Source organism: Microtus oregoni, unplaced genomic scaffold (genome assembly GCF_018167655.1).
Source record: "Microtus oregoni isolate MIOR12 unplaced genomic scaffold, Mior012 000007F_ref0000211, whole genome shotgun sequence".
Taxonomy (NCBI): domain Eukaryota; kingdom Metazoa; phylum Chordata; class Mammalia; order Rodentia; family Cricetidae; genus Microtus; species Microtus oregoni.
This window is the reverse complement of record NW_024543066.1, coordinates 21,715,155-21,730,604: the sequence shown is the minus strand read 5'-3', so window position 1 is coordinate 21,730,604 and position 15,450 is coordinate 21,715,155. Positions and strand designations below refer to the sequence as shown.

General features: G+C 45.4%; 1 protein-coding gene across 1 annotated transcript in view; it reads left to right on the top strand.

Moving 5' to 3' along the window:
• The window catches only part of Vwa3b (von Willebrand factor A domain containing 3B), a 169,678-nt gene extending 165,452 nt beyond the window's left edge, over positions 1 to 4,226 (top strand). Inside the window, exon 26 of the mRNA XM_041655900.1 lies at positions 4,016 to 4,226. Within this exon, the coding sequence (XP_041511834.1) occupies positions 4,016 to 4,226 (211 nt within the window). The remainder of the gene's footprint in view (positions 1 to 4,015) is intronic.
• The last annotated feature ends 11,224 nt before the right edge of the window (positions 4,227 to 15,450 follow it).

Below are 15,450 nucleotides of genomic sequence, written 5' to 3'. Positions count from 1 at the left end.
TTTGGTCAGCTCACTATTCCCTGTTGCACACAACATTAGCATCCCATTGTCTGTCCTCAGAGCAGCCTGGTGACTTCCCATGGCTTTAGGCATATGTTTCCGTGGGAGGGCCGATTCCCAAGCGACTTAGCCTCCTTCCTGGACAGCACAGAAGAGCCTCACACTGCCTTCCCACAGCGGTGAAATGAGCTCATTGATGAAACATCAAGGCCCAGCACTGCTTCTGGCATTGCATGAACACATCACTTCCCTTGCTCTGATGTAGTCGCTCCTGACAGAGCATCCCTGGGAGCTAGCTGGGCATTTGAAATCGGTGAGTCTGTACATCTCATTATCCCTTCATCCCTGCAGTCAGATGATAGTAAAACCTCTGCCTGTGCATATCCTATGCTATCTCTAAGTACCAAGGCCATTTCCTACTTTCAAGAGAATGCTAGGGTATCTTTAAGAATCAGAGACTTTCAGACCAATGGTATCAGCCTCTTGATCTTCCTCTCCTTCCGTTGTCAATTCGGAGGCCTTCTGATCCCATGAGACATCTGTCTGGTGCCTATTCCTGAGCAAAAGAGACAATGTAGAAAAGAGGCCTCTGGGGGCCAGCAAGAGAGCCAGGGTATTGGCAAATCTTGATCAACTGAATAGGTGGATTTTGAACCCAGAAAAAAATGTATCATGGTTTCTCAGCACTTTCTCCATAGAAATGAGTCCTGAACCAGTTAAGACACAGTGTCTGGCTCCTCATTCTATCCCACTATGTGTATTCTGATTCTGTTTATTGAATTGCAACTTGTATTATTGTATATTATAAATTATCCCTAATCCCCAAATCCAAAATCCAACATGCTCACTGTCTTAGGGTTTTATTGCTGTGAAAAGACACCATGACCCAGAAAACTCTTATGAAGGAAAGCATTTCACTGGGGCTGGCTGACAGTTCGGAGGTCTAGTCTATTGTCATCATGGTGGGAAGACATAGTGGTGCTGGAGAGGTAGCCGAGTGTTCTGAATCAGTAGGCAGCAGGAAGTGAATACTGCACTGGACCTGGCTTGAGCATTTTAGACTTCAAAGCCCCCTTATGACTCACGTCCCCCAACAACACCGCACCTATCAGCAGTGCCAGGCCCTATGAGCCTGTGGGGCGCTTTCCGTTCAAACTACCACACTCAGAAAGAACAAACAGGATGCCATGAGTGGAAAGCTTCACACCTGGTTCAGGTATCAGGTGACAGCGACAGTTCAGAGCCAGCAAAGGTATATATGCATCAGCTTACACAAGATGCATAGGGGTGTGTGGGGAAACAGAACTGAACTCCATGTTAGAACTCAGGTTCCATCTGCCAGGTGTCTCATTACATATATGCAAAGAATCCAAAACCTGGAACACTTCTGGTCCCAAATATTTTGGACAAGGGACATTTAACAGTCAATCAAATCTATAACCTAAACCAATTAATGGATTACCTAGGTTTAATGTTTCATTAGTGTGAGATTGAACTAAAGAAAGCCACTGAGTGGGTCACGTCCAGTCATGGTTATGGCTTATATCCATAGGGTCATGGCACCCCTTTCTGTCTCCATAGTGATTGTGGCCAAGAAGCAGGGTAAGATGTAGGGGGAGGGCAGGGATAGGAGCTTGCATATCAGCCTCGTATGGAGGATCCACCCTTGTAGACTGAGGTAAGCCAGTCTCCAGTCGGATGATCTTCTGGCCTCCTTGGGAAGTACACACACACAGTGCTCTTAAATACATGCAGGCAAAGCACTGATAAAATAAAAATAAACAAATATTTTAAAAAGTTTTCTCCTGGCCAAACCTTTTTGTTCTAGCCGCAACAACTTGTCTTGTTTTGTTCTTGTTCCAAAAGTAATGCACAACTAAGATTACTTATAAATTAAAAGCAACGGGAAGACCTTCTTTTTAAATCCACAACCTAATGTGGCATCAATAAGCACTGTGTTTTGGAGTGCATTCCTCTAGATTTTTTCATCTGCTGTGTTGATTCATATTTTTTTCTTCAAAGCCAAAAGCGCTATGGTTTTTACTTATCATGGATAACAGTTGCAAAACATTTTAAATGTGGGAACCATGGGGTTGGAGAGATGACTCGGTGGTCGAAAGCACTTGCTGCTCTTTCAGAGGACCCGGGTTCCATTCCCAGGACCCACATAGTAGCTCATTGCTGTCCATATCTCTAGTCCCAAGGGATCTGACCCCCTCCTTCGCCCCCCACAGTGACCAGGCATACATGTGTTACACAGGCATACAAATATCCATGCACATTAAATAAATACATACATACATGTAAGTTTTTAAATTACAAATTTAATTTAAAAAGGCGAATAACATGTCAATTCTATTGGAATCCATTTCCCAGAGGCAACTGTTTCTAGTTTGCTTCAAAGTGTCTAGTCTTCTTTGCCTATTCACAACCCTAGTAACAAAAATAAAAATATAAGTATTCTCTTTTGTAACTCTTTTCCCACTTACTGGCATATTTGTTACCTCTTCCCATAACAGTAACCCCTGCTATTTCATTATTGCCTGCCTAAAATTACATTAGGAAGTGACCTATAACTCATTCATAGCAAAAGCTATACATATATTGCTTCTTGGCTCCCCCCTCTTCTCCAGCTCCTGCAGACAGGTAGACAGATCTCTCTGCTTATGCTTGGAGTGCTTTTTAACACATCTGGAAAACCCCTGCTACCCTTTCCTTGGTGTTTATCTTCCTAAGAAGCCGTAGGTTATAAAAACAATCAATTCTAGTGGAGAAAAACAAAATAGAACTAACTTAGCTTCAAGGGAAGCAGCAGCATGAGCAGCAGTGGACCTGGAGTAGAAGAGCTCAGATTTCACAGGCAGGTGTTTTTGGTGCAGTCTCGAGGTGTGGTCTTCATATCTCTAGGCACATGTTCTCCCAGAGAGCTGGCATCTACACAAGCACAGACCTCATATAAGATAGTTTGTGTGGGCGGAGGGGGGGAGAAGGGATCCAGGAAAGCCTTTTTATTCTGTGTACCGCTACTGCTTGGGCCATTTTTTTTTTGTTTTTGCCTCTCTTGGGAATTCCCTTCTGAGTCTTGTGCTAATCTTTGAAAAATAACCACATGTGATACAATCTTGATCCATTACAGAGTAATTTGAATAATGGGATTTTTCTGTTTGAAAATAACCAAGGGCCTTTTCCCAGCTCATATTTTTCTCTGACATTTTTCCAGAAGAATTGGAAACATTAATGATTCGAAGTTATTCAGGTCAAAACCCAAACCCAAATGTTTCTGAGTGGAGGCAAGGGTGGTCAAGACGACCCGTGTGGAAATGCGAAACAAAAGCGGGGTTTAAACCCAGGTATTTAGTGCTCTTAACACAGCCTGGAGGTTCTGAAAAAAGTGAAATTGACGAATCAGTGGGCCACGATGAGTGGACTAGAATGAAGTCATGGCGTTCCCAAGATGCTTTCTCGGAAGAAAAGCCAACATTCCTTGATAAACAAGCTTCGTCCAGTACATTTTCTAAATAAGTCTCTATCTATGACATCATAGGCAGGCCTGTGCTTTTCCTATTAAATGTAATAAAAAGTCACAGTGCTACTGGCATTTGGGAGTTTCTGATGTTGCACTTTGAGCCACGTAGTTTGAGAAACCTCAGCGGTGGTAGAGCTGGGCTGCCGTATCCGTGGCGGTCAGTGGGCAGTGCTAAAGTGTGCGCTGGGGGCATCTGAGCTTGAGCATGCTGTTTATTGACTGACTGGGTAAGGACTGGGTACATGTGGTTTTCCCTGTTGTGTGGGACTCCTACTTATCTGCATGAACCAAATGGCGTTTAAGTCTAAAGTATCCAACACCTAGGGCAGCAGGCAAGGCTTAGAGACTTGTGCAGGCATGAGCTGAAGATCTCGGCAGACACACTGTAGCAGTCAAGCCCAGGGTGAGCTGGAGATCTTGGCAGATACCCTGTAGCAGTTAAGCCCAGGGTGTCTAAAATCAGCCTCAAGCTCTCCTCTGTCTCTCTAGGAAAGAAGTGGAGTCAAGGAAACCTTCCCGACTCTGGACAGTGATTGAAGAAGACACAGGAAATTTAAAACAGTCGAGACAAGAGGACCTTAAAAAAAAGAAAAAGAAGCCCACCAAGAGGTCACCTTTCCGGGAGATGATGTCCTCGTATTCAGATGGCTCTTCCCATGGCACCAGGTCCCCAGAGTCTAACCCCCAAAACCTTCCATGAGCCCAGGGTGGGGGATTGGGGAGGCACCCTGAACCTGCATGACACTTTGAAACCTCGTTTGAGAATAATGTATGTGGGATCATTCCCCAGTTTCCGGGCCAGTGTAGGTCCCGGCACAACAACACAACCCCTCCACCCCCCCCCCCCCCACTCATGCTAACATCCACTTTCCCAGAGAAGGCTCTCCGCTCGAGGCCTAAGACACTGCCAACCTCGCCTCTGCTGCTCCACCGGCACCAGGAGCAGTCCTGCCCTGACAGATTCCAGCCACCCACAGCGCAAGGGGCTGAGGACCCATCGCTGAGGAACCCTAAGGCGTACACCCTAGTGGCAGCTAACTTTAAGCAAGCCACTGTTCCTCCAGGGCTGCTCAGATCCTAGCCTCTGGACCCTGTGGAGCAAGCCTGTCTGGTGAGGTAAGGCTTGCCTTCGTTCCACTCAACGCCTTCCTTGTTGATGAGAACCAGGCCCCCAACCTGCTATTTGAGCTTAGGGATTTTTCTGGCCATTCCGTATCCTACTTTTCCCCCAACACCACAGACTGTTCTCAGTCTTCTGATACACTCTGTATACATAGCAGCATTAGTGTGATGAGCTACTGTCAGAATGTTCTCAGGGGTTTTGGGGGAGTTCGTTTAGTTTTGCCCCACACCTACGATCTTGTTTTAAATTGGTTCTTCCTTGTGAGTTAAGAATTTTGTCACCCAACATGAAGAGCAAAATTAAGACCTGGTTGGTAGCTTGCCTGAGATCTGTAAGCCTGAGCATTCTCTGTGTTACTGTTTTCTGAACATTTCCATTGAGCCCTTCCTAATTGGTTGTGTCTGTAGTCTGTTGTAGGTACCTCTAATTGAGTGCAGAAGCTGAATAAAATCTTACATTGGAAACATTGCTCTGGCTGCTCCTTTGCTACTGTATTCTTTGAACGTTTAGTGCCAATGCAAAAGCATTCAGCTCTGCTCACTAACTTCAGGGTTGAAATAGCTCTCTCAAAGTCTTCTTTGTCCAGGCGGTAACAGTCCTCGGACTATAAAAAAACAAACAAGCAAGCAAAAACCAGTACAGCTTATTAATAAGAAACATATTGGAGACCTTTGGAAAATAGAAAAGATAAGAGTTCTGATATTTAAAGTAGACTAGTTAAACATGGTGTTCACATTCCCGAAAGCTAAAGTTGGAGAAACGAGAGGAGGAACCCACTTCCAAAATCATGGGAGAATGAGAAACATCAGCTTCTGCTTAAGCTGAATACCACGAGGAAATGAGGATGGTAATGGGGACTGAAGTGTAAGTGAAAGGGGGAAGCAGGCAAGGGAGCCTATGGGAGGCCTGTTGCACCTCTGTGCCCTAGCCCCAAAGACAAAACTCAAGCCCTTGTAAGCAGGGCCGCCCCGGAGCAACTTTCCTCTTCAGTCTCCAGAGGGATGTGTCGTAGGTCCCTGCATGGGGAGTGCTGGCAGCGAGGAGGGACATCCTTCAGTCCCTGAAAGCATGGACACCCTCATGTATTTATTTAGTCGCTCAACTGGAAGCTGAGTGTTGCAATGAGCCAGACTTCAGGACAAGCCGGTAGACACAGGAGGATGGTCACCTCCTCTATATTCTGTGTTCTTATCTCAATGTTCTTTTCTTCTCCTCCTCTTCCTTCTGCTGTGGGGCAATGGTCTGTACCCTGTCAATTGTATTTAATAAAATGCTGATTGGCCAAGCAGGAAGTAGAGGAGGGACTACCAGGCAGGAAGTGGAGGCAGGGCGAGGAGAATGCGAGAATCCTGGGAACAGGAAAGAGTCAGTCTACAGTCATCACCCAGACATAGAGGAAGCCAGACACAGAGCAAGCAAGATGTGACTGCCTCGCCAAAAAAAGGTACCTAGCCACGTGGCTAACACAGATAAGTATTATGAGCTAATATAAGTTATGAGAGTTAATAAGAAGCCTGAGCCACTAGGCTAACCAGTTTATAGTTAATGTAGACATCTGTGTGATTTCTTTGGGACTTAACGACTGTGGGAACTGGGCAGGACAGAAACCTCAGTCAACAGAATGGTGCCCAGCGTGACACCAGTCAACATCCTTCTTTTCTTATCAAACTTTGTTTTAATGGGTCACACAAAAATTTAAAGAAATAAAACAAAGCCTCCAGAGAAGATATTGACCCTGTGTCAGGGAAATCAGCCAACCCCTAGTGGTTATATAAGCCAGAGAGGGTCTCAGCTCCTCTGTAGGTTGAATATCTAATATTTCTCTTAAACATTCCCTTTGATCCCTTTTCCTTAAATGTATAACCTGTCAGCCCATATCACATTTTTCCATCTAGACTGGAAGCAAGAACAATAGATGCTCCAGGGGGAGTTTTCCATGGGCTATCAATAAGGCCACCTGGATTAGAACAGCCATGTTGTCATTTACCACACAGAACAGGAATCAAAGTCCCTGTCATTTAGAAAGTACCAAATACCGAACACAAGGAAACATCTACAAGAACTCAGAAAGAGATGGCACCAACCTTCTCTTTCTCTTTTGCATGTCTGTCGCCCTTCATCTGGAGAGTGGGAACAGAAGCCAGGCAGCCAGAGCATGACAGAGCAGAAACAAAAGCAGAGAAATGTGGAGTGAAGGAGTGACTAGAGAGGAAGACCATTCTCTCTCAGAAACAGGCCTGGAGATGCCTGGCAGACGGAGCAGGCATTGGCCCTGAGGAGCTGGCATCTCTAGCTTCTAGCCTGAGCAGGTGTCTAGCACCTGGCAACCTATTCCTTGGCTCCCAGTTGAAATCTGACCCAAGACTGGTCCCTAGCCTACTACAGTTTCATGTGAGCTTCCCAGGTCTATCTGTCTTAAAAATGTCAACTCCTCCTGGTAGCTGGCCAGTGATGGAAGCACATGGCTGGGAAAACATTAAGTCCTCCTAGAACCCAGCAAACATATCATGCAACATAGTGTGTCAAAAGCTAAAGAATCTACTGTGGAGGTCTGACATTGCCTCCTTGCTTTGATAAAGGGAATTCATTGACTCTATTGACCTTATCACAGGCAAGAGAGTCTCTCCTATTTCCACAATCCCATTAAGCAGCTAGGAAAGGGGGAAAAAAAAGATGGGAGAAGATGGGATATGTAACTGAATGTCTGTGCCACACAAGATTCTAAGTGGCAATCCCCTAAGGACTCAAGTTGTACTGGGAAGTTTTATAGGTGCCACCATTTTTGTGATTGCCTTAACCAAGATGATGGTGAAGTCACATGGTCATCGTCATCTTGATGATGTCACTAACCAAGATGGTGGCCAAGTCACGTAGTTTCCACCATGTTGTTGATACCTCTAGCTGGAATGGTAGCAAAGTCACATGATTACTCTCTGCCAATCGCGAGCTCAGCTCCATGATAAATTGAGCCCATTCTCCCACACGTATAGAATTTCCTGTGGGATTCAGGTTTCTTAGAGATTACATGTGAACACTCATCCCCTTTCTCTGAAAACAGAACAAGACACCCGAGTTAGCATAGCACAGAGAGAGCAGGCGATGGAACAACTGAGCCCGCAGAAAATGACGGCAGAGTGTAGGCCCCAAATAGCAAAGCAGAAAAAATGGAGGAGGAAGGGATTCCATGGTGTCCTGAGGAAGAAGAGTCCATGTGCCTTGCCAGCATTGTAATTGGGAATATCAAATGATGTCACCTTGATCTTATTTTGATCTAGGTAACAAGAAGCTAGAAAAGCATTTCCTGAAGGGAAGTGAAGGACTAAGAAACTGTGCCATGACCCATAGGTGGCGCTGTTGCTTTGGGACAGCCATAGCATGGAGTAACTGGGAAGGAGAGTGTAACCTTGATCCCCACTTTGTTCTACCTGAGCTTGGGGACTGAGAACAGATCTGGGACCACCCACTGCCACCCCCATTCCCCATGTTAGCAGAAATTCACGTCCCTTAGAGACAAGCTTGTTACAAATAGTCACTCGTGATTTAAAACGCTACCCAGTTAGAAAAGCATCTGCCTGGGGACCATGCAGTCCCCACAGAGCTGGTGCCCACCTGACCTTATGGTGGAACACATGGGCCTAACCACAGCAAACTCCTGTGTGTTTCCCTCCCTTCCCGCATACATGACCCCAAATCTCCAAGATTCTCTGAGGGAACAAAGGTATAGAGAGTCCTGTGCCCAGAAGAGTATGCCCAACACACTAAAAGCCTGAACAAAGTTTATCTAAAACTGTTTCTCTAAGTGTCAGCCTCAAGGCACTTCAGCGCTAAACCTCAGGGGATTTTCTTTTCTTTAATTCTGTTTTGATTTAATGTGCTATGCCATGTGTATGTTTGCCTGCATATATGTATGTGTACTTGTGCACCTGCGGAGGAGGCCAGAAGGCAGCACTGGATCCCCTGGAACAGGAGTTACAGACAGCTGTGGGCCTCCATGTGGGTGATGGGACCTGAACGTGGGTCCTCTACGAGATCAGCAAATCCTCTGTGCCATTTCTCCAGCCTCAACTTTAGGGATATCACAGTCAATGAAATCAGTTCAATAAGAAGCACAAAAGGCCTCCACCAGAGCAGGCCCGAGCGAGAGACCTCTGTGGAACCAGACCCAAGTCAATGACCTCCGCAGAAGCATGCCCAAGCCTCTACAGGAGCAGGTATGAGGGAGTGACCTCTGTGGGACCACTTGCAATATTAAAAATGCCAAGTACTTTACCTATTGAGCCATCATTGCTGGCTCCAAATAATCCATGTTTAATGGAGATACTTTAAAAAGGAGATACCTGATTAGCCACAAGTGCCTAAAGAACTGGCCCACTCCATGGGTCATCAGGGAATTTGTGGTAGGCATCAGGAAAGAACCTATGTTACAATATGACTGGGCTACTATACCCAGCTATTTAAACACGGGTCTAAGTGCTATTGTGAGACTGTGTGAGACTATAGGTCATAACCAGGAAGGAAGGGAGAGCCCTAGATAATCTAAACGGGTCTGGCTAAATCAGTTGAAAGGTCTTGGAAGAGAAGAAGATATCTGGATGAAGGTAGGATCCTGTGGATAGCAGCTCCCACCCTGTATCCTGAAGCCCTTGACCTCTCCTGCCCTTCCTGACTGCCTGCTCTCCACAGCTTGACTGGCCCTGGGAGCATGAAGATGAAGGCTGGGGAGGAGATCCCTGGCAGCCACAGGAGGCCTGAGAGGAGACAGCTCTGTGTGTGAAGATGGCTATATTGCCATCTTCTGACCTCCAGGAAGACAGGAAATACACATGCCACACACTATGGGGCTGCCCTGTGAAGCTCCTGGGACATTAGACTTCCCAGGTTCTAAGGACAGGCTACACTGAGCCATTCGGGGGACAGGGAGCATCAAAAGGGCTAGATGAGCAGCATCACACATTTGTTTTTACTTCTCTCGTACCCCAGCTTCTGGAGTGGCCCCTGACTCACGGAGAGATGAGCACTCACTTCCTCAGGGACTAGGACTTCATTTGGAGCTGGGTGGTCCAGTAATTTACAGTCCCAGGACTGCGGGGGAGGGGGTGTGTGCATGGCATAATTGAGTAAAGCCGCCCTTCCCCTTTCTTTTCCACCTCCCACTGTAGCTATCCTAAACCTTATGTCTGTTTTGCTGTTTTTCTGTGACTGAAATCCAGAAAAAACAAACGGTAAACACACACACACACACACACACGCACACACGCACACACACGCACACACATGCACACACGTGCACAAATCAAATCCTTCCAACACTTAATTCCCAAAGCACAACGTATCTTTCTTCCCTGGGCACTAACCTGCCTGCAGTCTAATTTCTGCATGATTATTTGTGTTTGTGTGGTTCCAGACACTTCTGGGAAGGCCTCCAGATTTTTCTGCTCACTTCCATCTTAGCTTGGACGCCCCAGCAAACCGGGATTTTTCTCAGCACTTTGTGTTATGAGGGGTATGGTGGTTTGAAAGAAAATTGCCCCCAAAGGGAGTGGCACTGTTAGGAGGTGTGGCCTTGTTTGAGGAAGTGTGTCACTGTGGAGGTGGGCTTTGAGGTCTCATATATGCTCAAGTCATAGCCAGTGTCTCAGTCTACTTCCTGTTGTCTGCAGATCAACATGTAGCAGCTCCTTCTCCAGCACCATGTCTGCCTGCATGCTGCCATGCTCCCCTCCATGATGAAAATGAAGTAAACCTCTGAAAATGTAAGCCACTCCACTTAAATGCTTTTATAAGAGTTGCCATGGTCATGACGTCTCTTCCCAGAAACAGAAACCCTAAGACAAGGACTTTCCCTGAAACTGGCAAGTATGTAACTGGAAACCTTTGCTTTTGCTCCAAAGGCCAGATACCTCATACTCAGGTGGGTTTTCCATGATAAATGAACATCCTTGCTAGCATTAACAGTCTAGAAACACCAAGGGGAGAAAGAATCTCAACTGAGTAGTTGTCTTTATCAAGTTTGTCTGTGTACATGTCAATGTATGTGAAGACTCCAGCCCACTGTGGGTGGTACCATTCCCTAGGCATGTGGTCCTGGGATATGTAAGAAAGTTTGCTAAGCATGAGCCTGTTGGTGAGCAATCCCACAAACAGTGTTCCTCCATGGTTCTTGATTCCAGGTTCCTGACGTCTCTTCTTGCACTTCTCCCCTCCCACCCCATAATTGCTTTTTGTGAGAGTATTTATCACAGCAACAGAAAGGAAGCTAAAATAATTATGGTAGAAATGTATAACAATTCACCATCTTACCATTTTCATTGTTTCACATTAAAATGAATCATCATTGTAAGTTCAAACTCTAGGTCACGGGGATGCAGGGAGATAGGGTGTGTCACTGTAGACAGAAGTTAACCTTCTCGTTTGTGAGAGTTACAGATAATATCATGAAAGGAGTGAGGTCTCTTGGAGACCATCTATGATCAGGCCTTAAACTCATTTGCTGCTATTTTAGCTTTCTTCATTGAAAATATTTCTGTATTAAACAAAGCAAATACTGTCTCTAGATTTGCAGCCTTCATTGAAAATATTGGTAATTATACTGGAAATTTTTTAAAGATTTATTTTATGTGTATGGGTGATGTGGGAGTGTCATATATCAATCTGTTGATTTCATTGGTTAAGCAATAAAGAAACTGCTTGGCCCTCATAGGTTAAAACATAGGTGGGAGGAGTAAACAGAAGAGAAGGTTGGGAGAAAGAAGCTGAGTAAGTGAGTCGCCATGATTCTCCCACTCCAGGCAGACGCAGGTTAAGATCATTTCTAGTAAGCCAGCTCATGGGCTACACAGATTATAAGAAATGGGCTAGTCCAGGTGCGAGAGTTAGCCGAGAAAAGGCTAGATATAATGGTCCAAGCGGTGTTTAAAAGAATACAGTTTCCATGTAATTATTTCGGGTAAAGCTAGCCGTGCAAGTGGCTGGCGCCCAACGTGGGGCTTTGTGGATACCTGCCCCAAAATCGGAGGCTCCTGGGGGCCACAGCTCCCAGTGGCACCTCCCCCCGGAGGTCTCCCTGGGCGCGCAGCGCCTTGCCGGTCCGACTATGGCTGCGGCTGCGACGCAGCTGAGATTCTGAGCGACTCAATCTTTCCTGGTGCCTGCTAAAAAGTCAAACGGGACGGGAGTATTAGCACTCCCCGGCCCCGCCCTGCCTGACAGTGGCACAAGTGCCTCTGTAACAGCGTGATCAGTCTCTGTTTACTCCTCCCACCTATGTTTTAACCTATGAGGGCCAAGCAGTTTCTTTATTGCTTAACCAATGAAATCAACAGATTGATATATGACACTCCCACATCATATGGGTACTTTATTTGCATATGTCTGTGCACTATATGCATGCCTGGTACCCATGGAGGAGACTATCTATACAGTAATTCCACCATGCTGGGGATCTATCCAAGTCTCAATCTTCTCCTGATGAGGACTCTAGAAACCATGGAATGTGATGATTACAGTCAGTTTCTGCGTGCACTGACAGGTTCTACTTCTGTGGATATGACAGCCTCAGTTAGAACATATGCAGGAATAATGCATCTGTCTTATAGCATGTCCAGACTTCGTTCTTGTTAGTTTCCCCTAAGGAATACAGTATAACACCTGTTTGTACAGCATTCACTTTGCATTAGGAATTGTGTCATCTAGAGGATTGTAAAGCTCCCTAGAGGAGGATGGACACAGCATCCTGGCAAATATCACATCATGTCTTGTAAGGGACTTAAGAGGCGGCAGAATTTTGTATCCACAAGGGCCCCGGAACCGGCATACTGAGGGACCACCTACAGTTGGGGATTTGAAGGTTTAATGTGTCTCTAAGTGGCCCTATTGACAACACAGACTTTCAAGTCCCACTCCCAACAACACACAGTCAATACTATGAGGTGCTGCCTGCCTTTCTGTATATTTACCACTTTCTCTGTCTTATGTGAACTCTCATTTACCTACGACTAGAGAAACCGAGGTTCTCCTTTGGAGTTCTTAGTCTCATAAATAAAAGAATCTAGAAATTGAATTTTAAAAAAGAATCTCAAGAGAATTTTATTAGGGTTTAAAACAAGGTTAAGTTAAAATCCCAGCTGCTGCCAGGAGATGGGGAAAAAAGTCATGCCTTTTAGAATAGGTGTAGAAGAGAAATAGAAACTGTTGGCTAAGAAAGGGAAAAATACTCCAAGAGTAGAAGTGGGCTAGTGAGCTGGGGAAAGAGTCCAAAAAACATCCAGACACTCTTTATATAGTCATTTATTACCACAACACACTTACACGCACACACACACACATGCACATACACTCACATGCACACACACATGCACACACACACACACACACACACACACACACACCACACACACCTTGCCGCCCCAGTTTGTAGTTTTGGACACTGTCCCATAGATACTCCATTCGTTAGGTGATACCAAGGGCCCCCGGTCTTTCACTGCAAACTGGCTTCTTCCACATGTTAATCTTGATTTATTTTTTTAAAATGCCTCTCTCCAGTGTTTTGGGGGTCAAAGAGGACTGGAGGAACCAGGAGAGCTCCTGAGGAGGTCTTAGCAAGTCCTACTCAGAGAATCGGGACCTACCTAAGCAGGTGGTGAGAGAAGAGATCCACCTACCTGCTAGACTTCTTCCCAAACCTGAGCCCCCGAAATGCAAATTATACATAGCATGAGAGTATAAAGAAGATTTATGAGAGAGGAAGAGGAGGTCTACAGGGCAAGGAGGGAGAAAAAAGAAAAGGTAAAGAGATAAATGCACTATGAAAGCAGGAGGGACAATCGGGGGAATAAGAAGGGCCATGACACCCTTGCCATTATTGCTCTGGTGGGCATGTCTTGCCAGGGTGGCCATTTATGTGGTGTGTAGGGTTCACAGGTGGGTAAGATTGATGGATATTTTTCTCCTCCAGTAGTCTGTATACACGGACAGCTATTGGCTCTTTTTCTAGAATTTATTTTTAGAAACAGTCTGCATGTGTACCTGTTTCTTGGTATACGCACTGTGTAAGTGCAGGTGCTGAGGAAAGCAGAGAGGGTGTTAGATCCCTTGGGACTGGAGTGATAGGCAGTCATGCGTAGCATGATGGGAGTGCTGGGGGCAGACCCAGGTCCTCTGCCAAGACAAGTGCTTTTAACCGCTGAGCCATGCTCCAGCTCCCAGGCTCTTGTGTTTGGGTCTGTCTAAAATCTATCACAATTTACTTTCCCTGCATAAGTAAGACAGGGCTCGGCGTTGACTTTTATCTATACATACCCTGTCATTTTAGAATCTTTTCTTAAAGATAAATTCCCTTTCCCTAATGATTTATGTTCTAGCTGGCTTCTGATTCTGTGAAAAATACCACTATCAAAAGCAACTTGTGGAGGGAGAGGTTTATTTGGCTGACAGGTTACAATCCATCGTCGGGGGAAGCCAAGGCACAAACTGAAGCAGGGGTCGTGGAGGAATGATATAGGCTTGCTTTCCTGGCTTGCTCAACTGCATGTCTTATAGAACCCAGGGCTACCTGCCCAGGGATGGCAGCACCCACAGTGGGCTGGGCCCTCTCACCTTAGTCAGCAATCAAGAAAATGCCCCACAGGAATGCCCACAAGGCCAATCTGAGGGAGACAGCTCCCCAGGTGAGAGTCCCTCCTCTCAGGTATGTGTCTAGATTTATGTCGTTTGCAAAAAGCTGTTACCTTTTATCAAAGGATCTTTATCAAAATCAGATGAACATATATAAAAGGATGTTTTTTCTAAAATTTCTGTTTGGCTTGCCCCTTCCTTCCTTCCTTCCTTCCTTCCTTCCTTCCTTCCTTCCTTTTAATTTTTTGAGGCAGGGTTTCTCTGTGTAGTCCTGGCTATCCTGGACCCAATCTGTAGACACAGAGATCCTCCTGCCTCCCGAGTGCTGAAATTAAATGTTTGGCCCACCACTGCTCCTCCAACTAACCTGTTTCTTAAGACAATACCACCCAGTTTGGATTATTATAGTTTCAGTCAAAATCTTGAAATCAGACAGTATAAACCTTTCAGCTATCTGTCCTTCAGATGGCTTTGTGTAATCTGTCTCCTTTGATTTTGCATGACGTTTGCAGATATAATTTCTTTGGAAACACTTGCTGAGCTTTTTTTTTTTAATTTATTTATTTATTATGTGTACAACATTCTGCTTCATACACACCAGAAGAGGGCACCAGATCTCATTACAGATGGTTGTGAGCCATCATGTGGTTGCTGGGAATTGAACTCATGACCTCTGGAAGAGCAGTCAGTGCTCTTAACCTCTGAGCCATCTCTCCAGCCCACTTGCTGAGCTTTTGACTGGGATTGCCTGGAATCAGCAGGTCAGTGTGGAAGAAAGACATCAGTAAGTTTCCGAGACTTCACAATGTCCTCCATAATATGCAACCATATTACATTCCATCCAGAGTAAATGCCTGATTTATTCTTAGGTGCTTGGTCCTGTGAAACTGGTATTTTTTAAGTTTCCCTTTCTATTGTTCGACTGTGTAGCACAACTGAGATGTATATATTAACTGTTTGGTGAAATTCCCTGACTGGTCCCTTGGTTTTCGTATACTGCTCAGGTTCCCACATGCATGAATGTGCTGTCTGCCAATAACCAGTTGTCTTCTCACCTCAGGGTCTTTGCTTTTTCTCTGTACTGTGATTGCTAGGAATTTCAGTGCCGAGTTAAGCAGAGGTATTGAAAGAAAACACTCTTGCCTTGCTCCTAATCTGTCCCCAAATCAAGCATGATTTTAACATCCTG